The sequence below is a fragment of the Pelophylax lessonae genome (genome assembly GCF_965119305.1).
Source record: "Pelophylax lessonae genome assembly, chromosome: 11".
NCBI classification, from domain to species: Eukaryota; Metazoa; Chordata; class Amphibia; order Anura; family Ranidae; genus Pelophylax; species Pelophylax lessonae.
Genome location: NC_138778.1, coordinates 202,498,829 through 202,525,259, shown reverse-complemented (window position 1 = coordinate 202,525,259; position 26,431 = coordinate 202,498,829). Strand labels below are relative to the sequence as shown.

Genomic DNA, 26,431 nt, shown 5'->3' with positions numbered 1-26,431 from the left:
CAAATTACGGCGGGGGGACATGAACTGCATGACGGCGGGGACACAGGGTGGATGACGGCAGGGACAGGGGCTGAATGACGGCGGGGAAAGAGGCTGAATGACAGGGGGATACAGGCTGCATGATGAGGGACACACTGATGAGGCACAAATGAGGAGGCACTCATTGGCATGATTTAGACACAGATGGGCATGAGACACAGGTGGGCATAAATAGGGCAGAGATGGGCATGGATGAGGCAGAGATGGGCATGGATGAGGTAGGGGCGGTGCCCATCGGTGTGTACAGCGTGCGAAGAGAGAGCTAAACCAGACATGCAGCGTTCTGTTGACAAATGATCGCTCTGTCATTGGATGGAGCGATCACATGGTAAATGGCCCCTGTCGTTGGCCCTTTAACACAATCCGTGGGAAGCGCGATTCGGATGTCTCTGTACGCCCTCCCAGAATAGGCCGACCACGCTGTAGCCATCATTGGGCTATGCCCTGGTCGACAAGTACTTAATCCCCATAGTCTTAGCTATCCGATATTACCCGTAAAGCGGGGCTTTGCATTACTTATGTTCTGCAATATTTGGCCAAACTCGATCACAATGCCAGTCTCTGTGAAAATTAGGCATTGCCCCCAAAAAATGTGTGTGGCTACTGGAGGTCCTCTAGTATAAGTTTGCCAAGTATGGTGCCCTGAACCCCCGTGGTTTGGGCTCTACATTTATAGAAGCTTGGCCTGCTATGTTAATCTATGGCAGAGTCTTAGTCTGGAAATTTGAGGGGCTACAGCTAGGACCCCAAATGAGTCCGGGGGCCATATTTGGCACAGAGGTAGGGGGGTCCTTCCTTTACCACCCCAAACATTTTGGGGTTAGTTAGCTCAAAATTTCCTGATCAACTTTTTCTAGGGCCCCTTGAGAGTATGTGGCCCCCGGGCCATACGGCACAGCAGGGAGTGCTGGATACCATTGGACTATTCTGCGGTGGTCAGCTAAAGTCTACCCCAATGCAGGTCCCTGTGAAAATAAAGCATTGGCCCCAAACAAATGTATGTGCCAAATTTGGTGCCCCTGAGCACCGTGGTTTGGCTACCACAGGGCCCTACATTTAAGCTAGCCTGGCCCATTATGTTAATCTATGGTTCAGCCGCGATCAGGAATTTGAGGGGCCACAGATCGGGCCCCAAATTAGTCCAGAGGCCCAGAGGTAGGGAAGGTCTTCCTTTAACACCTCTACATTTTTGAGGTCGCTAGCCTGAAGTTTTATGGTCAGCTTTTTAGGGGGCCCCTTGGGAGTGTGTGGCCCTCGGGCACTAATGCGGAGTGGGGATTGGTGAGTACTGCAGGAATCTCTGGACTCTTAGCTATTTAACAATATTTAATATTAAAAAAGAATAGCGCGCAAATGCAAAAGAAATTACTACCAAATCTGAAGAGAGTCCATAAATAAAAATGGGGGTTTGGTCCCACCATATGGCCATATCGTGCTCAAGCCCACTACTGCGTCAAAGTACCCCATTATCAGTGGGTCCTACACTATCCATGAAAAAGAGATGAATCCAGCCCTTCTAACCCTTGGAGACAACACTCCTTGCTGGGAAAAATGTGCAAATGCACTACAGGGGACTCCTCCTATATCCATTTGATGGTGGACACTGATTGAGTACAGGTGTATGTGGGGGGTGGGGAGGGCTGCTCAACCTCGATAGTCTGGTCAGACCGAATACATAATATGTCTTTTTCATGGATAGTGTAGGACCCACTGATAATGGGGTACTTTGACGCAGTAGTGGGCTTGAGCACGATATGGCCATATGGTGGGACCAAACCCCCATTTTTATTTATGGACTCTCTTCAGATTTGGTAGTAATTTCTTTTGCATTTGCGCGCTATTCTTTTTTAATATTAAATATTGTTAAATAGCTAAGAGTCCAGAGATTCCTGCAGTACTCACCAATCCCCACTCCGCATTAGTGCCCGAGGGCCACACACTCCCAAGGGGCCCCCTAAAAAGCTGACCATAAAACTTCAGGCTAGCGACCTCAAAAATGTAGAGGTGTTAAAGGAAGACCTTCCCTACCTCTGGGCCTCTGGACTAATTTGGGGCCCGATCTGTGGCCCCTCAAATTCCTGATCGCGGCTGAACCATAGATTAACATAATGGGCCAGGCTAGCTTAAATGTAGGGCCCTGTGGTAGCCAAACCACGGTGCTCAGGGGCACCAAATTTGGCACATACATTTGTTTGGGGCCAATGCTTTATTTTCACAGGGACCTGCATTGGGGTAGACTTTAGCTGACCACCGCAGAATAGTCCAATGGTATCCAGCACTCCCTGCTGTGCCGTATGGCCCGGGGGCCACATACTCTCAAGGGGCCCTAGAAAAAGTTGATCAGGAAATTTTGAGCTAACTAACCCCAAAATGTTTGGGGTGGTAAAGGAAGGACCCCCCTACCTCTGTGCCAAATATGGCCCCCGGACTCATTTGGGGTCCTAGCTGTAGCCCCTCAAATTTCCAGACTAAGACTCTGCCATAGATTAACATAGCAGGCCAAGCTTCTATAAATGTAGAGCCCAAACCACGGGGGTTCAGGGCACCATACTTGGCAAACTTATACTAGAGGACCTCCAGTAGCCACACACATTTTTTGGGGGCAATGCCTACTTTTCACAGAGACTGGCATTGTGATCGAGTTTGGCCAAATATTGCAGAACATAAGTAATGCAAAGCCCCGCTTTACGGGTAATATCGGATAGCTAAGACTATGGGGATTAAGTACTTGTCGACCAGGGCATAGCCCAATGATGGCTACAGCGTGGTCGGCCTATTCTGGGAGGGCGTACAGAGACATCCGAATCGCGCTTCCCACGGATTGTGTTAAAGGGCCAACGACAGGGGCCATTTACCATGTGATCGCTCCATCCAATGACAGAGCGATCATTTGTCAACAGAACGCTGCATGTCTGGTTTAGCTCTCTCTTCGCACGCTGTACACACCGATGGGCACCGCCCCTACCTCATCCATGCCCATCTCTGCCTCATCCATGCCCATCTCTGCCCTATTTATGCCCACCTGTGTCTCATGCCCATCTGTGTCTAAATCATGCCAATGAGTGCCTCCTCATTTGTGCCTCATCAGTGTGTCCCTCATCATGCAGCCTGTATCCCCCTGTCATTCAGCCTCTTTCCCCGCCGTCATTCAGCCCCTGTCCCTGCCGTCATCCACCCTGTGTCCCCGCCGTCATGCAGTTCATGTCCCCCCGCCGTAATTTGGCCTGTGTCGGTGCCTCTGTCAGAGTCCTTCTTTACATCCAGTGTGTCCCTGTCAGAGTCCTCCTTTACATCCAGTGTGTCCCTGTCAGAGTCCTCCTTTACATCCGTGTCCCCATTAGAGTGCTCCTTTACATCTAGTGCTTCCCTATCAGAGTCCCCTTTACATCAGTGTCCCAGTCAGAGTCCCCCTTTACATCAGTGTCCCCGTCAGAGTTCCCCTTTACATCAGTGTCCCCGTCAGAGTCCCCCTTTACATCCAGTGTTCCCGTTAGAGTCCTCCTTTACATCAGTGTCCCTATCAGAGTGCCCCGTTATGTGTCCCAGTCACATAGCTCCTTTATGACCCACGGTCAGAGTGCCCCTTTATTATTGCAGTCGGCGTGCCCCTTTAGTATTCCAGAGTGCCCTTTTATTATTGCAGTCGGCGTGCCCCTTTAGTATTTCAGAGTGCCCCTTTAATGTGTCCCATATGAGTACTGATCGTAGTATTTCAGAGTGCCCCCTTTAATGTGTCCCATATGAGTACTGATCGTAGTATTTCAGGGTGCCCCTTTAGTATTCCAGAGTGCCCTTTTATTATTGCAGTCGCGTGCCCCTTTAGTATTTCAGAGTGCCCCTTTAATGTGTCCCATATGAGTACTGATCGTAGTATTTCAGAGTGCCCCTTTAATGTGTGCCATATGAGTTATATATAGCTATATATATATATATATATATATATATATATATATATATAGTAACTATATATATATATATATATATACTATATATATATATAAATATACTATACTATATATATATACTATAATATACTATATGAGTACTGATCATAGTATTTCAGGGTGCCCCTTTAATGAGTTATATATAGCTATATATATATAGTAACTATATAAATATATATATATATATATATATATATATATATATATATATATATACATACTATATATAGTATATATATACTATATATATATATATCTATATATATATATATATATATATATATATATATATATATATATATATATATATATATATAAATATACTATACTATATATATATATATACTATAATATACTATATAATATACTATAGTATACTATACTACTATAATATATATAATATAATATACTATATATAGTATATGTATAGTATATATATAGTATAGTGTATATATATATATATACACTATATATACTATAATATACTATATAATATACTATACTACTATAATATATATATAATATAATATACTATATATAGTATATATAGATATATATATATATATATATATATATATATATATAGTGTATATATATATATATATATATAGTGTATATATATATATATATATATATATATATATATATATATATATATATATATATATATATATATATATATACTATATATATAACTATATATAACTATATATATAATATATATATATATATATATATATATATATATAACTATATATATATATATATCAGTTACATATAGCGAGTTAGAATGTTCATATGTGTAATCATCGTACAGAGCAAATTAGAATCTGACATTAGATTCTTCCCCGCTCTGTCTCTCGTCGAGAAATGCCCCCAACGTACTGCGCACGCGCTACAGAGCGAGTCAGAATCTGACATTAGATTCTTCCCCGCTCTGTCTATCGTCGGATTGTGCCCCCGACGGACTGCGCATGCGCCAACCCCAGCCGATCAGCTGTTCTGACAGGGTGACGTCACTTACGGAGCATGCGCAGTCCGACCCGGGCATTATCCGACGGAGGGCATTCCTCGACACGACACCGGCGTTCTCTGAGATCCCACATCGCAGGGTGAAGGCAGCTGCAGTGGCAGCTCCTTCAGTCCGTGCTGCTAGCGGGGGGCGGAGCCGGGATGGGAAGAAGGGGGCGGAGCCTCGCGGGGAGGGGCGGAGCCTCGGCGGGAAGAAGGGGGCGGAGCCTCGGCGGGAAGAAGGTGAGTGCGTTCCCATTGCTCAAGTTTGTGTGCTGGATAGGAGGGGGGTGGGGAAGCTGCATATAGAGGGATTCATCTTTCCCTATTCTTTCTGCAGCTGCTGAATAACTGATTCTCCTCCTCTCCCTCCTGCAGGAAGAATAGGGAAAGATCAATTCATCTATATGCAGCTGCCCCATCCCCCTCCTATACAACTTCTTTTGCTAGCCCCCCGGTGCTCGTAATCCCCCCCTCTGCTCTTAGCCCCCCCCAAAGGCACTAGACCCCCCTGTTCTTTAGCACCCCCCATGCTCTTCAGCCCCCCACAGTGCTTTTCATCTCCCTCCCCCCAAGTGCTCCCTGTCCCCCCCAGTGCTCTCCACCCCCTGGTTTTCCTTGCCCGCCCCCTAAGTGCTCCCTGTCCCCCACCCAGTGCTCTCCACCCCCCTGGTTTTCCCTGCCGCCCCCCAAGTGCTCTCCACCCCCCTGGTTTTCCCTGCCCGCCCCCCAAGTGCTCGCTGTCCCTCCCAGTGCTCTCCACCCTCCTGGTTTTCCGTGCTCGCCCCCCCCCCCAGTGCTCCCCCCCCGCGCCTTCCAACCCCCCTACAATGCTTTCCAAATCCCCTCTTTATTCTCTCCAGCCCCCCCCCCCCCCCACCGTGCCCTTCAGCTCCTCCAGTGCTCTCTGCTTGCCCTGTGCTCTCCGGCCCCCCTAGTGCTCTTCTATCTTCTATCATGTCCTCAGTCTCCGAGCATCTCCTGTATCATGTCTACAGTCTCTGACCATCTCATGTATCATGTTTGCAGTCTCTGACCATCTCCTGTATCACGTCTGCAGTCTCTGACCATCTCCTGTATCATGTCTACAGTCTCTGACCATCTCCTGTATCATGTTTGCAGTCTCTGACCATCTCCTGTATCACGTCTGCAGTCTCTGACCATCTCCTTTATCATGTCTGTAGTCTCTGACCATCTCCTGTATCACGTCTGCAGTCTCTGACCATCTCCTGTACCATGTCTGCAGTCTCTGACCATCTCCTGTATCATGTCTGCAGTCTCTGACCATCTACTGTATCCTGTCTGCAGTCTCTGACCATCTCCTTTATCATGTCTGTAGTCTCTGACCATCTCCTGTATCACGTTTGCAGTCTCTGACCATCTCCTTTATCATGTCTGTAGTCTCTGACCATCTCCTGTAAACACATTGCTAATAATATTAGCTATCTATTTATGCTGAAGGTAGGACTGTGCAGGGGAGGCAGAGAGTGCAAAAGGGGGAACTGTGATTAGAGAGACAGGGGGCAGACTGCAAGGGGCACTGTGATTGGGGGGGGGGGGGCTGTGAATTTTGTGCAATAAATATTCCTGAAAACATTACAAATTTTTGTGGGTGCTTACATTTTAAAGTTGGGGGGGGGGGGGGTGCCAGATATAGGATCCGCCCCGGGTGCCAAATTCTCTAGGTACGCCACTGCACACACACTGAGCAGCTCTTGCAAGTCTCACTGTCTGCTGAATGTGAAACTCCCCCTCTCCCCTGTTAGTGTCCATAAGTGGTGTCCAGTAGTGCCACCTATCAGTGCCCAGTAGTGCCACCTATCAGTGCCCACCAGTGCCACCTATCAGTGCCCACCAGTGCCACTTCATCAGTGCCCATCAGTGTCACCTAATAGTGCCTATCAGTGCCCAGCAGTGCCACCTCATCAGTGCCACCTATCAGTGCCCACCAGTGCCGCCTCATCAGTGCCCATCAGACACATCTAACAGTGCCTATCAGTGCTTCCTATCAGTGCCACCAATCAGTGCCCACCAATGCCGCCTATCAGTGATGCCTATTAGTGCCCATCAGTGCTGCCAATAAGTGCTGCCAATCAGTGCCACCTATCAGTACCCATCAGTGCAGCCTCATCAGTGCCAGTCAGTGCTGAGAACAAGCGCCTATTAGTGCTGCCTATCAGTCCATATCAGTGCCTCACATGTAATTTCACCTGTAATACACATCAAAAGGAAAATAAGGCATACATCTTTTTCAAAACTTAGCAGTGATGGTGGAACCCCTCTACAGATATTTGCCATACAATTTAACTTAAGTGCAAAAACCTTTTAGTGTCCCAATACTTTTGACAAGTGTTTATGTGTGTGTGTGTGTGTATATATATATATATATATATATATATATATATATATACACACGCATGTGTGTTTGAGCTTTGGGGTGCACACCCTAATGCAATAGGCTGCGCACGCCTATGAGAGCAAGGGAAATAATTTGAGCCCTAGACCTCCTCTGTAACTCAAGGATGGCAACCTGTATAAATTTTTAAATTGTCGCCTATGGGGATTTTTAAGTACCAAAGTTTGTCGCCATTCCGTGAGCGTGCGCAATTTTGAAACATGACATGTTGGGTATCTATTTACTCGGCGTAACATTATCTTTCACATTATGGAAAAAAATTGGGCTAACTTTACTGGTTTCTTATTTTTTAATTAAAAAAAGTGAATTTTTTCCAAAAAAATTGCGTTTGGAAGACCGCTGCGCAAATACGGTGTGATAAAAAATATTGCAATAATCTCCATTTTAATCTCTAGGGTCACTGCTAAAAAAAATATATAATGTTTGGGGGTTCTAAGCAGTTTTCTAGCAAAACAACTGATTTTAGCTTGTAAATACCAAATGTCAAAAATAGGCCTAGGCAAGTGGCTAGGATGCATGATGATGGATGTTAGGCCCCTCTATATGGCTAGGCTGTGAAAAAGTCTCACACATGTGGTATTGCCATACTCAGGAGGAGTGGCAGAATGTATTTTGGGGTGTCATTTTTGCTGTGTACATGCTATGTGTTAGGAATATCCTATAAATTGACAACTTTGTGTAAAAAAAAAAAGTTTTCATTTTTTTCCCACATTTTCCAAAAACCTGTGGAAAAAAATGACATGTTCAAAGGACCCATAATGCCTCATAGAATATACGTTGGAGTGTTTGCTTTCCAAAATGGGGTCATTTTGTGGACTTTTCCATTGTATTGGTGCTCTAGGGCCTTGAAAAGTGTGATAGGTAGTAAGAAAGTTTTATGTGTATTTATGCTCCTAGAACGCCTGAAGGTGCTTCTTGGACGTGGAGTCTCTTTTTGTGGCCAGGCTGTGTAAAAGTCTCACACATGTGGTATCGCCATACTCGGAAGGAGTAGCAGAATGTATTTTTGGGTGTAATTTTTGCTGTGTACATGCTATGTGTTAGAAATAGCTTATAAATTGACAACTTTGTGGGAAAAAAAAGAAAAAAAATTTTTTTTCTTCATTTTCCCAAGAATTGTGGGAAAAAATTACAACTTCAAAAAACCCACCATGCCTCTTACTAAATACCTTGGACTGTCTACTTTACAAAAAGGGGTCATTTGGTCGGTATTTGTACTGTCCTGACATTTCAGGGCCTCAAGAAAGGAGATAGGCAGTCAGTACATCTGGTGTGATCAATTTTCAGTAATTGGTACCATAGCTTCTAGACTCAATAACTTTCACACAGACTAAATAATATACACTAATTTGGGTTAATTTTACCAGAGACATGTAGCAGTATACATTTTGGCCCAAATGTATGAAGAAAAATTAATTTTTTGCAAAATTTTATAATTGAAACTAAAAAAGTGTTTTTTTTTCAAAATTTTTGCTCTTTTTTTGCATATATCACGAAAAAAAAAACCCCAGTTGTGATCAAATACCACCAAAAGAAAGCTCTATTTGTGTGAAAAAAATGATAAAAATTTTGTTTGGTTACAGTGTAGCATGACTGAGCAATTGTCATTCAAAGTGTGAGAGTGCTGAAAGCTGAAAATTGGTCTGGGCAGGAAGGGTGTCAAACTGCTCTGTATGGAAGCGGTTAAAATGCTTTTACACGTACAGTGACAGTAAAAAAATCATGCCTACAATGCATTTTAATAGGGTTTTTCTATTTCGCGGATTTTCACTTTTTGCGGCTGGGTCCGGAACGTAACCCCCGAAATGGAGGGGGGTTTACTGTACAGTGACAGTAAAAAAACATGTCTACAATGTATTTTATTGGGTTTTTCTATTTTGCGGATTTTCACTTTTTGCGGGTGGGTCCGGAACGTAACCCCTGCGATGGAGGGGGGTTTACTGTACTATGCAATCTTAATTTTCCCAATTTTATTTTAAAAGAGAAGAATGAGGGTGGTTTTTTTTTTTCCTTTCAGTCAAAAACTTTGTATTGAATTTAAAGTTTTTTCTTACACATATAACAAAGCAAATCGCAAATACCTATACAGAACAAATCCCAAAAAATATATTAATAATAAAAAAATGATTTTAAATATATAAATTGAACATAACAATCATACACACCGAAGTGAATGCCCTAGCCGTCCCCTGCCGGCTCTAAAGCCTCGTACACACGCGTCGAAAATTGGCAGGGAATTTTCGTCCGACGACCGATCTGCCGATTTTCGGCTTGTTAGTATGATACTTCCGACAACCAACTCCGACTTTTCGGCCGAAAAAAATCTGGTGTGCAGACTATAAAATTTTTGTTGGCCGTCAACACAACGGCCGATTTTCGTGCAGTCAGTACAGATTTCGACAGGGAAAAATCTGATGAGCAAGACTGGGCATGCTCAGAGAAGAAAGAACACAAAGAAAGCAATCCAACACATGACATCACTTCTGAAGTAGAATTTTGTTGGGCGAGAAAATTTGTGTGCAGTCTAGGCACATTCCAACCAACAAAACACAACTCTGGACAAAAGACGGACGATCGGTCGGCCGATAATCGTTGCGTGTGTACGGGGCTTAAGATTGAGAGTCGAGTGATCAAACACCGTTGATCGCTTGGTTCTCAGGGCTCCCTGAGCAGAGAGCTGGTAAATGTCCGCTCTGGCACCCTTGCTGGAGCAAGTCCTTTAGAGGCCACCTTATTTCCTGTCTGGAGGATATCAAGCCCTTTCCTTCCCTGCTTTACAGTCCCTGGCCCATCCTGTTCATTCATTGAATTCATCATCACATGTGAGTATCACCTAGGGCGGTCTGCATGCAAATACTGCCTGGCTAGGAATGCCAACTCCAGACTGACATCCACCCATCACAGCATTTTGCTATTTGTATAAATCTTCCCGAGAACCAGCCCACAGCTTGCATCATGGGGGCTTTTGAGAGGAGTACTAAGGCAGGGGGCTGTGATTTTTTTCAGAAAGCGTTGTACAGTACTCCGCGCGCCCCTCCACCAGCCATGATCTGTCTGCAGTGGTAGAGAAGCACAGAGACCCAGTGATGATGTCACTGGGTATTATATCAGGTATGCAAAGAAAATGGAAATGTTTTATTTAAATATGCCATTAGCATTTTAAAGAGAAGGGAGGGAGGAACCAGGGACGGGAAAATATAAGCAGGTTAAACCTCAGCTTTAACTATTGCCCTTTCCTCCATGTTAATTCTTCCTAATTTTGCTGTGTCACTCTGGACTCATTTTTAAGGCCCTGTTCACACCTGAGCATATTTCAGCTCATAAAGCGCTCATCTCTGAAGTCTCGAAACGCCCAACAAGCAAAATCCCATTAATTTCAATGGCCCCTGTTCACAAGCAAAACACCTGAAATTCAAAAAAGTACAGTACATGAGCTTCTTTTTTGGCAATTTACAAGCGTTTTTGTTAGATGTCAATGCCTGCCTCCAACCACCTGCAAAAAACGCCTGAAAAAACCCAACAAAAAAAACGCCTGAAGAAAGCCTAAAGGCCCGTACACATGATAAGAAAATCTGTAGGGAAATTTCGTCCGACGACCGATCTGCTGATTTTCGTATTGTTAGTATGGTGCTTTCGACAGCTGACTCAGACTTTTCGGCCGAAAAAATCCTGATGTGCAGGCTATATAATATTTGTTGTCCATAATACAACGTCTGATTTTCGTCTCATTAGTACAGATTTAGACGGAAAAATATCTTAAGAGCAAGACTGGGCATGCTCAGAGACGAAAGAACACTCTTCACTTTCCACATCAGACTAGCATGCCATAAAAAACGGACGACAGATCGTTCGATAATCTGATCGTGTGTACGGGGTTTAAAGGAAAAAGTCTTCAGAAAATCTTATAGTGTGTATGGCCCATAAAAACTACAGATTTGGCCACAGTTACTGTGCACATTGTAGCAACCCAACACATAAACAGATAATAGAATTCCTGCCATGGATACCATCAAATATGCCTTGGGAGAGAAGCAGAGGACTTAGAAAGTCTAAAGCCTGACTTTTTTTTTTTTACATAGTTAAATCTTAATTTAAGCCTCACACCTACAGGTATGTATCTCTATAAAGACCTGTACCCCCATATGTAATTATTTGTGGCAGATTTTTTACATTTAAAAAAAAAACTTTCTCTCTCAGGAAAAAGCATTACTTCCTGCCCTCACACTGCAGTGCTCTGTGCTGGCAGAGCAGAGTGACAGCCACACCCTTCAGTACAAGTGTCCTAACACAGCCTTGTATTGCAGAGGAAGAGAATCAGAGTGTCTTATCAGGTCTGTTACTGAGAGCTGATTACTAAATGAACCAGGTCTAACACTGGTGACTATTAAGCTGCCCAGTCATATTTAGACACACAGCAACCGTTGTGATTGGAAACTTGAGGTAAGGCTAATAAAATAAAGGTTGCTTGTACAATGTGCCTCTGATCACTTAGCTACTTCTGTTACTTCAAATGTGCTTGAAGCCCAACTCACTGGACTGCATGATGTGAAATGCACAGAGTTAAAATTAAAGTGGTTGAGTGATTGTAAATCAGTGGCAGCTGGTGCTCCATGGGCTGGGGGGGCGGCAGACGGACCACACCATACCCCCCCCCCGGACCGCACCAGCTCACACACCATAGCACCCCCCCCCATCACTGGCTCACTCACCTGGACTGATGTGGAGGGCAGGCAGTGGCGGTGGCGGCTTCCCCCTGCAGCGGCGGTGGCGGCTTCCCCTGCGTGCGTCTCCTCCCTCCTCCTCCTCCTTGGCCACTAGCATGGCCTCTCCTTTCAGCCAATCAGGAAGCGGGTCTCAGGACCCGCTTCCTGATTGACTGGGAGGAAAATCAGTGTTATAATAGCAAATATTCATTGGCTATTGTCACACAACCTGGTGTGCTCTGCGCCCCGAGCCCACCCTTTTTTGAAAGCCTATTAGAGCCTCTGGCTCTAATCACGTGCTTCAAAGTAAAAAAAACAAAAAACATTGGAATCCATGTGTCCGGTGCCCCGCATGTAGATTAGGGGGCCTGACGCATAGATAGGGGGGTGGTGCCCCTGCGCCCCCAATGCACCAGCCGCCACTGTTGTAAATACAACCCGGAACTTCCTCTTCTCTGGTCCTTTGCTGGCGCTTCTGGCTCCTCTTCTCTGGCGAGTGCCCCCAAAGGAAGTCGCTTCCTATGGGGGCAACTGTGTGGGCTCGCTCCTGAGCAGCGCTGCCTGTGACTATAGACATGGACAGTGAGGCTCAACCCTGCCCCCATGTCACTGACAACCTTGCCCCCTGCTGCCTCAGCAAAGCCTGTGAGGTCAGAGAGTGAGGGGAAAGAGCCGCTGCAGACAGGCACAGCACTGGATCGAATATGTATAAGGGGCGGGACTAAGGTAAATATAGAGGGGGGGGATACTACTACCGATACAGTTTTTACCTTAATGAAAGAAATGAATTAGGGTGTAAAAAAAAATGTTTAGGCTTTATAACAACTTAAATTGCTCCAGTTTTAAAGTATGTCGATGTTCGAGCCTATGGGATACCGTTTTCTTTTTTTTTTTAATCTAATATTACATAGTTACATAGTTACATAGTAGGTGAGGTTGAATAAAGACAATAGTCCATCCGGTTCAACCTGTGTAGGTGTGTGTGGCTGTACTCATCTCACATACCCCTGAATGTTCTGATCCTTGAGATGTAAGTCTAAGAGTCTTTTGAAAGCCACCATACTTCCCGCAGAAACCACCTCTTGTGGTAGAGAATTCCACAATCTTGTAGCCCTAACAGTAAAGAACCCCCCACGTTGCCTGTGGTTAAAACGCTTCTCCTCTAATCGCATTGTATGCCCTCGAGTCCTCATGCAATCCCTTCGAATGAACAGCTTTTTTTCTAAGCTGGGATCCCCATTAAGATATTTATAAATTGCTATCATGTCCCCCCTCAGACGTCTCTTCTCCAGGGAGAATAAATCGAGCGATTGTAGACACTCTTCATAGTCAAGGTCCTCCATATAAGCAACTCGATATTGAATAAGAAAAAATATCAATGAAACAGGCAGTATTTGGGGAGGAATGGGCAGCAGCCAGTCACAATAGTTGTTACACTTACCACTGAATGTAGTCATGGTTCCTCTCTAGTGTGTCATACTGATCCTTCCAATTCCTGAGCAGGTCCTCTATATACAAACCTGAGTGTGAAACAAATTAAAAGTAATACAAGCATGAATGAAAAGTGATGATTCTGTCCAAAGCAAACAAATTAGATCAAAGCTGTCCCTTCTAGTGGAGCTCAGAGAATGAAAGCAATCTGATTGGTTGGTATGAAGAGCACCTGACTACAAAAACAAGCCACATTGACTTTTTCTGTCCCCTTTCCTGGGATATGTTTGCTATTTGTCCACACCTAAGAGCATCCTGCTATAAAAACATTTCCGAATATTATTTTATTAATTTTATCTTTATTAAAAAAAAAAAAAAAAAAAAAGGGATAATATGTATCCATAAGCAAGGAGCCCCTCCCGAGGAAATGTAATCTTACTTCCTGTTCTGGCGGTTACACAGGAAGTGAGGAGATCTGTACAATGGACACACAGAGGGTAATAAAGCCTTTGCAGATGTTCCGTCAGAATAGGCAACAGAAGTGATGTTCTTTTAGCTGAATACTTACTGCGTAGGCGCAGGTTTGCTAATCTGACAGAACAGAACTGCAGTCAAAATGTTGCAGCAAATAAACTGAAACCCAGAATGAATTTTTTGGACTCAGGCTTCGGAATCGAACCTTTTTATTCGCCAGTGAAAATGGCTTAGCCCGGCTCATGCCCGCTTGCTAAGTGAGTAAAAAAGCGTGTACATCACATATATGAAACCGCAGTTACATCACAGATACATATTTCCCTAACTAGCTTGGCAGTAATACAATACAAATCCTCCCCCTACCATTGACTCCTGCATATCTGTGTGTAGCAATTACATCCTGGCCTTCACTCTTATCTGTATTCTCGTTGGTTCTTGGGAGGCAAGAGAGGAAAAATATGAGGGAGAAGGTGGGGGCCTCAAATGCGCAGCTTGGCTGTCATGATCTCTGTAGTACCACAGAATCTACCATTTTGTCTTAAAAGGCTATTTATCTGCTATTTTAGAAGCTTTCCAGGTACTGCCACAATAAGACACCAGCGGACATCTTACTACACCCAGCTACGTCTTGAATTTCACAGTCATTTAACGAATAAAGTGAGAGTATATAGATCAATATAGTACATTGAGATCTGTCATGCTGTTTTCATTTTACATTTTCAAAGCCTAAAGGTTTAGCACTAAGCAGTGCAGGCAGTGCTGGATCTTGGCCTAGGCTAAAAAGGCCCAGGCCTAGGGCGGCACTTTGCAGGGGGGGAGGCAAAAAGCTGCAACCTGCACGAAAAAAAAACAGCCTCCTCCTGGCACGAAAAGGGTCCCCGCCAGCTTGCGCTACACTTTTTGTATAGTGCCAGTCTTATGTTGTGAATTGGGCCGGAGGGCATGGTCTAGGAGGCAAATCAGTCTGGTACCCCCATAAAGCGGTCACACTGCTACCTACCAGTATGATAATACCAGCTGGTGAGGACATTCAGACAGATTGTAGGCCACCGACCACACTTAATACAACTGGCCCGACGGCCGCCAATGCTAATAAGTGTGTCACTGCAGCCAAATGCTCCGCCTACTCTCCTCTGCCCCCAGGCACTAATGGGCGCTCATATGCTGCACTGATGGGCGCTATTAGGCTGCTCTAATGGCCACTGATGAGGCGGCAATGGTGGGTACTGATAAACTGCACTGATGGGCACTAATGAGGCTGCACTGATAAGGCAGCACTGATATGCTGCACTGATGGGCACTGATGAGGCTGAACTTATAGGAACTGATGAGGCTGAACTTATGGGAACTGATGAGGCTGAACTTATGGGAACTGATGAGGCTGCTCTGATAGACTGTGGTTGTGGTCTGTGGTTTACAGATGACACGGCGTGTCATAAACAGGAAGGGGTGTGGCCTTTACAGGAAGGGTGGGTCATATTTAAACTAGGGGGTGTACAAGTTTAGTCAGGCCTAGGGCAGTACAAAACCTAAATACGCCACTGAGTGCAGGGTATACCAAGATGGCCTCTGCCACCTTCCTACTGCTAGCGTCCAGCTTCTTTCAAAATGTAACATTCAAAACAGCATCACAGATGTCAATATACTATTTTTATTTATATCCGCTCAGTTTATTGCTAAAATTACTGTGAAATTTAAGACGTAGCTGGGTGTAGTAAGATGTCCGATGCCGCCTTCTGATTGCAGGTGTTCTGTCACATTAGCAAACCTGCTACGCATGCGCAGTAAGTATTCAGCTGACAGGACGTCACTTCCGTTACCTAATCTGAAGGGTCGCCTATTCTGTTCTCACCCTCCGCTCTAAAAAACAATGGGGTTAATTTACTTAAGGCAAACAGACTGTGCACTATGCAAAGTGCAGTTGCTCCAGAGCTTAGTAAATGATATAGGGCTTCACTTTGCATACAGTACCCAATCACGTGCAAGGAAAATAAAAACAAAAGCATTTTTGCTTGCACATGATTGGATGGTAGAAGTCAGCAGAGATTCTGCTCATTTACTAAGCTCTGGAGCAACTTTGCAAAGTGCACAGTCTTTTTGTCTTTGGTAAATCAACCCCATCGTCTTTCCACCATCCATGCCACTTTTAGCGATTGTGCTCACTTTCTATTTTAAGTTACAGAAACAGGGAGGTTCCCCACTCTGTCCCAAAATAATATATTTTGACTGCAATTGTACTGTTTCCTCATTACTCTTATAACCAGGACTTTTTTTTTCAGCAGGGACGTGAGGGAACGCATTTCGGGCATCTTCAGCACTGAATGTACGTAATGGCACATGGTGCAGGGTCTATTTATGCTAGCTGCTAGGAGATCTATTGTTGCTGGAGAGGAATTTTGCAGGGGGGTTCTATTGTTGTTGGGGAGGTCTGTTGTTGCTGGTGGGGCTCTATTGTTGCTGAGGGTGAGATTTACTGTTGAGGGAGGGGTCTATTGGTGCTGACTGCAGGGAGATATGTTGTTGCTGCTGGGGATCTTTTGATGCTGGGAAAGGGATATTTTGTTGCGGGTGGTCCATTGTTACTGGGGGGATCTATTGTTGTTGGGGAGGTCTGTTGTTGCTGGTGGGGCTCTATTGTTGCTGAGGGTGAGATTTACTGTTGAGGGAGGGGTCTATTGATGCTGACTGCAGGGAGATATGTTGTTTCTGCTGGGGATCTTTTGATGCTGGGAAAGGGATATTTTGTTGCGGGTGGTCCATTGTTACTGGGGGGATCTATTGTTGCTGGCTGCATGGGATCTATTTTACTGCTTTCTTGTTATCATTAAGAAATTCTATACAAATTACTTAGCACCATAATTGTTACTTGGTTCTGTATTCTTTAAATGGGGCAGTACTGGGAGGTGGGTAGGGGGTGGAACCAAGGAATGATGTGTAGGAGGTGGGTAGGGGGTGGGGAAAAGGAGTGACTCAAAAAGGGGGAGTTCCTGCACCTATTGTCTGAGAAAAAAAGCCCTGCTGATAACCTCCAAAAAGTTTTACTTTGAACTTTATACAACACGCTGAAAAAAGAGCTAAAAAGCAGTTAAACAAGCTTTATTTCTGCAATACACCAAAATAAAAACTATAAAGTTATCTCACAAGGTGATCTCCCCCTCCGTACTAACCATTTGGCCTGAATGGTATCTGGTTTTTGTAAAACATCAGATTGGGCATCTCATCCTACATGAAAAAGAGCAGAAAGGGCGTTTATTTACTGAAAAATAGCACTAAAAACTTGTATGAAATAAAACATAGACACAGAAATCTAGGTGTCTGCACTTCTCCCGAGGTAACCCATGAAATGTGAACAACTTCCACAGGGGAACAATGGAAATTTGAAGATAAGAAAATAAGTTTTAAAAACGAATAATCTTATTGGCTCAACTTACAATACCAAATCTAACAAATTTGCCTGAAGTAGCCCTCTGGTAAAAAAAAAATCCAAAAAACAAAAATGTATTATATTGCAGCTTACCGATCATTGGATACGGTGACTGCATTCCTTTTCTTTTTTTTGGAAATATCCCCTCTATTTTCACCTGGTGATCTGGCCAGCAACACACCTCCTATATTAGGGTACTTGTGCAGGGTACTGATGTTTGAACATCAGTATCCCCAGCCACAATTTCTGGCATTTATTTTGTATATATTTGTATGCATATCAGTACAGCGACTCCCCCTAAGCTCTTCAGGTTTTTTTCCGTTCAGCCCGGTGAACAACAAGGGGGCCCCCAGATCCCGGCCCCCCACTCTATGTGAATGAGTACGGGGTACATTGTAGCCCTACCCATTCACCCAAAAAAGTGTCAAAAATAAATAAAACCAGTACATAGGTTTCATCATGCCCCCAGGTGACGTCACAAGGAGGCAGAGTCTCCGGATGACATCACCGGATGATCACGCCCCATGGCTATATAAGTAATGGCACACAGCGAAGCTAACACAACAGCTGGAGCTAGCGTCGAGAGAAGACATCAGGAGGGAGAAGACAGCAGAGGAGAAGAACTGGAGGCAGAAGAAACAGAGGAAGAAGACAACTGAGGGAGAAGAACCAGAGGAAGAAAACCACGGAGGGAGAAGAACCAGAGGAAGAAGACAACGGAGGAAGAAGAACCAGAGGAAGAAAACCGCGCAGGGAAAAGAACCGGTGGAACAAGACATCACCGGAGAGAGAGAAGAACTGGAGGGAGAAGAAATCGGAGGGAGAAGACACGTTGGAGCTACTTTAATAAAGGACCTGTGTACTGGATTTATTTATTTTTGACATTTCTTTGGGTGAATAAGTAGGGGTACAATGTAACATAGGGTGGGGGTTTCGGGATCTGGGGGCCCCCTTGTTAAAGGAGGCTTCCAGATTCTGATAAGCCCCCTGCCTGCAGACCCCCACAACCATCGCCCATGGTTGTCGGGAAGAGGCCCTTGTCCCCATCAACATGCAAAGCCTCCCTGCCCCAATGCACCCACCCCCCTCATGTTGAGGGCATGTGGCCTGGTATGGTCTTGGGGGGGGACGCTCGTTTGCCCCCTTCTTTCCTGATCTGCTTGGCTGGGTGCTCAGATAAGGGTCTGATATAGATTTTGGGGGGACCGCATACTGTTTGTTTTTTTTTTCCAGTTTTGGTGTGGGGTTTTCCCCTCAAGATTCATACCAGACTTAAAGGCCTGGTATTGTCAGCTCAAAGTTGGATCCTATTCATTGTAGTCGCATCAAAGTCGATCATGAAGTTGCAGGGCAAAGTCGGATCAGAAGAGGTCCGACTTCCATGTCGGAGCAGTGTGAACCCAGCCTTAATCTGCAGTTGCCCCTTACAGTACCCCTTCTCTGCCACAAGATGCCACCAGTCTATTGGATTGAATGACGTCCATCATCATTCAACCCACTTCCTGTGCGCCCAGACCACTGTGGACATGCTCCCTGTGCTTACAGAATGTCTGGACAGCACAGAAATTACACATCATGTTACGATCGCTGTGCTGTCTAGGAATAGGCACAACTCCCCACCGAACTTGAGGTGGGGCTTCAACAGAGAGTGAGAGTAAAAAAAAAATAGAGCTGGGCCTAAAGTGTTCAGCTACAAGCCAATGCAATATAAAAGGGGGGTTTGGACTACAGAAATTACGTATTGAAATGAAGCCAACTGGTCGTTTATTGCAATGAAACGAGAAGCAAAATAAGAATTAATGTTTTGTTCTAACTTAACAGGTATAGTCCCATATCCATCAATCCCGAGAGAATTTAAATAAGCTTACCGGGCCACTCTGGTAATTGGAACCTAAAGGCCGGAATCCATGTCTGTAGCCCTGCATATTCTGTGCAGCGTCAGAAAACATATACTATAAAGAAGAGAAAGGACACTTAAAAGGGTTACTTCACAATCAGACTTTGATGTATCATGCACATCAAGGCCTCATACACACTGAGCGTTTATCCCTGATGCATGAGGCTCCAGCATTCAGCTGTGGCTGTTGGACACATATGCACCATCCAGTCCCTCTGTTGGCAGCCTGTCAAACTCTTTGGGAATCTGACAGCTGCTGTGGCTGGGTGGTGCACTCAGTGGTACTTCCATTTAAGGCAGTATGCGCCCAGGGACGAACACTTAAAACGATTGCTTCCTTTCTGGGCTCTCATCTCTAGGCGCATGAATCCCTAAATGTTAAAGTGATGCTAAACACACACTGTTTAATTTGCATTATCTCTTCTCTTTCTATATAGGGATAATGGCATTGTAATTATTTTAATAAATAAAACATCTAAGTACCATTTTTTCCTAATCAATATACAGCTGTCACATGACCCAGATCTTTCCCAGTCTGTCTGCAGGGAAACATAAGCAGGAGGAGCTTCTAGTCCTCTGCTGCTGGTCACATGTTCAAAAAAAAAAAAAAAAAAAAAAAAACAGCATTTGGGATACAGAGAAAAATAAATAATATAAATAAACTCATTTAAATCGACATACAACTATATATTTAAAATCACATTTTTTATTATTTATTAACAATAACATAGTGTGGACGGAGTTCTGCCAGTCACAGACGGTGTCACGCCCCTCCAGCCTGTGTCTTAGAAAAAGAGGGAGGTGAAGCCGCCATCAATCAACATATAATATCCCGCCCCCATTGTGTTTAGCTGGTTAGTGGGCATGGAGGAGGACGGAGGGAGTGGGCTGTCATTTACCACTGTATATACACCCACATGTGTGACTCTATAGTCACATGGGCTGCTCAGATGTGATAGCGAGGAAATGCTCACCATTGAAACTCCCTGAAAACTGAGCATGTGCAGAGCTGCCAACACTGCTCTGCAAAATCCCCAACTGCATTGGGGACATGAACAGAAGGGGAAAACAGAGAACAGCAGGATCAAAGAGGTTTTCTGCAGAAAACAGAGAACAGCAGGATCAACCAGGTTTTCTGCAGAATACAGAAAAGGAATCCCATAGTGACTGAGTGAGTATGAACAGCATGGAATACACCATTTATTAACCACTTCCAGCCCAGGCCTATTCTGGCACTCCTCTCCTACATGTAAAAATATATTTCATTACATATGGCGATTGTTGCAATTTTTTTATGTCACACGGTATTTTTTCAAAATACTATTTTTTGGGAAAATAAAAACACTTTCATGAATTAAAAAAAACCACTAAAGTCAGCCCAACTTTTTTGAGTAATGTGAAAGATGATGTTATGATGAGTAAAGATACCTAACACGTCACGCTTTAAAATTGCGCACACTCGTGGAATGGCGCCAAACTTCAGTACTTAAAAATCTCTATAGGTTATGCTTTAAAAACTGTTACAGGTTACCAGTTTAGAGTTATAGAGGAGGTCTTGTGCTAGAATTATTGCTCTCGCTCTAACGTTTGCGGTGATACCTCACATGTGTGGTTTGAACGCCGTTTACATATGCGGGCATGACCTACGTATGTGTTCACTTCTGCCTGCGAGAACATGGGGATGGGGGCACTTTAAAACTTTTAAAAACCTTTTATTGTTTATTTTATCTTTATTTTTGTTTTTTTACACTTTCCCATTCATTTTTTTTTTCCTGGACATGTGCTGACTGCTGATCACTTTTATTCCTATTACAAGGAATGTAAACATCCCTTGTAATAGAAATAGGGCATGACAGGTTCTCTTTATGGAGAGATCTGGGTTCTCTAAATCCCCACATCTCTCCTCTACGCTGAAAAGCCTGAGATAAAAAAAAAAAAAAAAAACAATCGATCTCAGTGATGTCAAGAGGTTGCTTCTGGCCTCCGAGGGTCATAGAGATGGGCGGAAACCATTTGGTCTGTGGTCAGCTCTATGGTAAATTTCCGCTGCCAGCGGATTCATTCTCTGGCTCGCTGATCACAAAGACTTCCCCTCCCGCAGCCTGTAAAAGCAATCAAGAGGCTAAACAGCCGCTATGATTGCTTTTAGATTGCAGGGAATCGCCTGCTGAAAAAAAAAGATATCTGAATTATGCCTGCAGCTGCACCCATCATCCAGATATCTCCACTTAGAGTCCAGGATGCCATATGATGTCCTTGGGCAGGAAGTGGTAATAGTTTTTACGATGTGGGTCTAGTGACACTTCAATACTGCTAGATGCACTGCTTAGCCCCATCAGGCATCAGATTATCAGAGAGTTTGACAGGCTGCTGACAGCGGGACTGAACGATGCTTCCGTGCCCTTCAGGTGCGCAACTTTTTTTTTTAGTTTTAGATAGGATGGTGAAGAGTGAAAGTGGTTGTAAACCCTACATATGCCCAATGAAGTGACTGACGTCAGGTCATACATAAGTACTAACTGTTTCAAAGTCCAGAATTTATAAAACTTGTCTGAGCTTTCAGAAAACAGGGGTGGAAAGTCTAAATTACACACTGCAGAGCTCAGTGAGGAAAGCAATGAGAACTGATTGGATCGTCACGCAGGGGTGTCAAACTGGCGGCCCTCCAGCTGTTGCGGAACTAAAAGTCCTATCATGCCTCTGCCTGTGGGAGTCATGCTTGTAACTGTCAGCCTTGCAATGCCTCATGGGATTTGTAGTTCTGCAACAGCTGGAGGGCCGCCAGTTTGACATCTGCCCGAATGGAGGGAAGGGACACACCCCCTTCACACAGTACACAGGTACAGAGCTGAGGCTGTCAATCACAGGCTCTGTGCTGGAGATACATCCTCTTTCAGGAAAACCTGTCAGAAGTTGACATGCTGACAGCAGAGGAATGAAGCAGCAGACAGAAATGACACCTAGTGCTCTTAACTGAGACAAGTACACACTATTTGCTTTGTTTATAATTCATGTCTGAGATTTACAACCAATTTGTTATTAGACTGGAAAGATATTCCTTCACTTCCAGTCCATGTATTGAGTACAAGAAATGGAGAGTGTGTTTGTCACCGGGACAGGAACGTAAAGACAGCAAAAAAACAAAACAAAAAAAAAAGTTATTGGAAGTTCTATCTCTTCTTAGCTGAAGACTAAGGGTCCTTTCACATGGGCTTTCCACCCGGCGGACTCCGTTTTGCTCAGCGGGGATCGGTCCGCCAATCCCCGCTGAGCAGGCAGGTGACAGCTCCGTCTCCGCTTACTTTGCAGAGACAGACCTGTCAGATCCCCACTCTCCTCTATGGGAGATCAGATGAGAACGGACCGCCTGTCTGTTTTCATCCGATCCTATCCGATCCGATCCTCCAGACGGATGGAAAATAGGGTTTCCATGCGTCTGGATTTCACAGACAGGATCGGATCAGAAAGCGGCGGGCGTCAGCGGACATGTCACCGCTGACATCCGCTGCCCCATAGGGGTGCATGGAGCGTCCGATCAGGTCCGCCTGAAAAACTGACAGACGGACCGGATCTGAAAGCCCATGTGAAAGGGGCCTAAAGCACCCATAGTTTAGTTACTCCTACCTGCTAGACATTTTATTACCTTGTATTCTTTAGGCTTTCTTCTTTCCAGGTTTCTATGTGTCTCTTGTCCCTAAGGGGTATAAAGAGGCAAATTAATAACAATAAGAGCCAGAAGGGTCAAATCACTAATTCCTAGTGCATGCAATATTCAAAGTGTCATTTCACTATAGTTAAATACCGCATTTGGAGATCAGATTAAGGGGTATTATTAGGGGGTTAGGTTAAGGTTTAGTTGTGGGGGTTAGGTTCAGGTTAATCTTATACTAGGCATCCAGGAAGGAGGCTATTGAACCCAAAAGCAAACATTGATTATAAAAATGCACTTTACAAGTTAGATGTGATGGATAGACATGTGTAATTCATTTCAGTCTGAATACAAATTGGAACACATTTTTGGTTAATCGGAGATGATTTAGATGTATCCAAATCTCCGAATAAAATAGCAACGAATAGTGATGAATTTTGTTGAAATCTGTAAAAATTTGTTTTTTTTATTTGTTTTCGAATGAATTCCAACTTTTCAGAACAATTTGAATTTGGATCAGCCAAAAACGATCGACTGATTTGAATTCTGTGTGAAGAAATAGCTGGTTGTTAAGCAGGAGGCCAGGAAGCTAGCCGCCCGCATCCCTAACAACCATGATTCATCATCTGTCAGCTGGCTTCCCCACTGACAGATAAATGTAAAGAAAAGAATGCCGGCATTGCCCGGCAATAGAAAATTTAACAAAAAGCAGCATGGGTCCCCACAACCCCCCCCCCCCCCCCCCCGAACTATACTAGGCCCTTCAAGTTGGATATGGATTCTATGGGAAACCCCACGGCAAAAACAAAAAAAAAAAAGTTGTGGGTTCCCCCCTCAAAATCCATACCAGACCCTTATCCGGGCATGCAACCTGGCAGGTCAGGAAAGGGGGAGGGGGGGGCGAGCGAGCATCACCCCTCCTGAATAATAATACCAGGCCACATTCCCTCAACATGGGGGGCTGGGTGCTTTGGGGTGGGGGGAGCTCTGTTCCCCCTGCCCCACCGCCCTCTTCTGATGTCACAAACTGATGCATGCTGGGTTTATGACGTCAGAAGGAGCGGGGCCACCGGGTGATGTACCCAGGTAGCCTCGCCCCTTACCTATGTAAAAAATGTCAAAGTGCATTAAGCGGGAGGCTTCCCAGGAGGCGGGAGCGTTTTTAATATTTTTTTAATTGACGATGAATTTACATCGAGGGACACTTTTTTAATAAAGGCATTGTTAAAAACTTGTCTCTTATTTTTTTACTTTTTGTATACTTTTTTGGTGCATGGGTAGAGGTACTATGTACCCGATACTCATTCAAATGGGGGAGGGGGATCTGGGGGCCCCCTTGTTAAAGGGGGCTTCCATATTCCGATAAGTCTCCTGCCCGCAGACCCCCACAACCACCGGCCATGGTTTTGGGGATGAGGCCCTTGTCCCCATCAACACTGGGACAAGGTGCTTTGGGGTGGGGCTCCTCCCCCCATGTTGAGGTCATGTGGCCTGGTATGGTTCAGGATTTATATAGCGCCAACAGCTTTACAATATAGACATGTTTGTTATTTTAACCACTTGCCGACCGCCGCACGACTATGTACTGCGGCGGTCAGCCCCTCCTGGGCAAAGCGACGTATTGGTACGTCGCTTGCCCACGAGCCTCTAGGGGGCGAGCGCGTGACGCCGGAGGCGCACTCCCACCCCCGCTTGTTCCCTGACATCCCCGCGCGAGTGACTGGCGGCTCCGATGTCTGCCGGTCACTCGTGATCTCCCGCTGGACTCTGGAGAGGGAGAAAGGCAGGCGGCTGATGTAAACAAAGCCCCCTGTCATTCTCCCTGGTGTAACTGCAGAGATCATACGATCCTGCTATGTAGGATCGTATGTCTCTGTGGTTACACCACAAGCCACGCCCCTTGACAGTTAGAATCACGCCCCTAGGGACACACTTAACCACTTGATCACTAATACAATTAACCCCTTCCCTGCCAGTGTCATTTTTACAGTAACAGTGCATATTTATAGCACTGATTACTGTAGTAATGTCACTGGTACCCCAAACGTGTCAAAAATGTCAGTCAGGGGTCCAATCTGTCCGCCGCAATGTCGCAGTCCCGCAAAAAAAAAAAATCGCAGATCGTTGCCATTAATAGTTAAAAATAAAAAACAATAAAAATGACATAAATCATTCCCGTAGTTAGTAAACACAATAACCTTTGCGCAAACCAATCAAAATACGCTTATTGCGATTTTTTTTACCAAAAATATGTAGCAGAAAACAAATTGGCCTAAAATGTTAAAAAATTTTGATTTTTACATTTTTTTTAGAATTTCATATAAAAAAAATGTGAAAAATATTGTTATTTTTTCAATATTGACGCTCTTTTTTTATTTATAGTGCAAAAAGTAAAAATCGCACAGGTGGTCAAATACCACCAAAAGAAAGCTCTGTTTGTGGGGAAAAAAGGACATCAATTTCATTTGGGTACAGCGTCACATGACCGCGCAATTGTCCGTTAAAGTCACGCAGTGCCGAATCGCAAAATAGGCCCTGGTCTTTGAGCAGCTAAATCCTCCGGGGCTTAAGTGGTTAATACAACAAAAAAAGTTTACAATCACTTTAATACCACTTGTTCCACGGACTGTTGGACTTGTTCCACGGACAACGGTCTATTCTACAAGAAGATTGTGCTTACTTTAGAAAGATCTACACTCACTTCCTGTTGGGTGTCAGGACAGGAAATGAAGAAAAATCTCCCCGTGAAACATAGACAGAAACATGCAGTTTGGTGCAGCACAATTTGTAAAAATAGTGCACCACCATTTCCGCTTTCCCGTGTGTTTGGCAGCCCATTCATACAGTATAAATTGGGCTGTCAAACCTGCAATGTGAAGGACATGAACATGCCCTGAGTGCTTGTTTTAGGTCACTATAGGGAGAAGACTTTGCTACCCACTGAAGACCCCCCTGTCTTCACGCTACTGTCATCTTCATCCTCCTCCCAGGTTGAGTCGTAAGAAGTGGTAGAAGTGGAGCAACCCATTCTGTGACTTAAAACACATTTACCTTTAATAAATAATTATACAAAAGAGTCTTTTCAAGTATATAAGCATAATGTCCCCACGTCCATTGAGGGAAATTTATTTACAGCAGAACTCCAGGCAAACAACTAAATGCACAGATGAAACTCATATGTGGGAGCTGGTTTACCAGACAAGAATTTGTATTTCTGTCAATGCAGTCCTGAGAGTTACACAGCTCTGCCGGTTTTTCCCTTCCACAATTAAGTAACACTTATAGGTCTTGTCCCTCCCCTGTGACTGGACAGTGAAGGAGAAGCAGCAGACTGAAGAGCTCACCTGTCACTCTGCTCTCTCCTCCCATCAGCATATCCCTTGTTTGCACAGAGCTGCAGCGCACCTGAATGGTTCCTTGTGCTGCTTCTCCACCTCCCATTC

The 26,431-nt window shown here is 44.4% G+C and overlaps 1 protein-coding gene across 1 annotated transcript in view; it reads right to left on the bottom strand.

Annotated features, from left to right (window-relative positions):
• LOC309567487 (opioid growth factor receptor-like) overlaps positions 1–26,016 on the bottom strand; it is a gene marked incomplete at its 5' end in the record, with an annotated part of 43,053 nt that extends 17,037 nt beyond the window's left edge. Inside the window, 5 exons of the mRNA XM_082272875.1 lie at positions 13,555–13,633; positions 17,186–17,240; positions 19,311–19,394; positions 22,983–23,033; positions 25,930–26,016. Of these exons, the coding sequence (XP_082129001.1) occupies positions 13,555–13,633; positions 17,186–17,240; positions 19,311–19,394; positions 22,983–23,033; positions 25,930–26,016 (356 nt within the window). The remainder of the gene's footprint in view (positions 1–13,554; positions 13,634–17,185; positions 17,241–19,310; positions 19,395–22,982; positions 23,034–25,929) is intronic.
• Between the last annotated feature and the right edge of the window lie 415 nt (positions 26,017–26,431).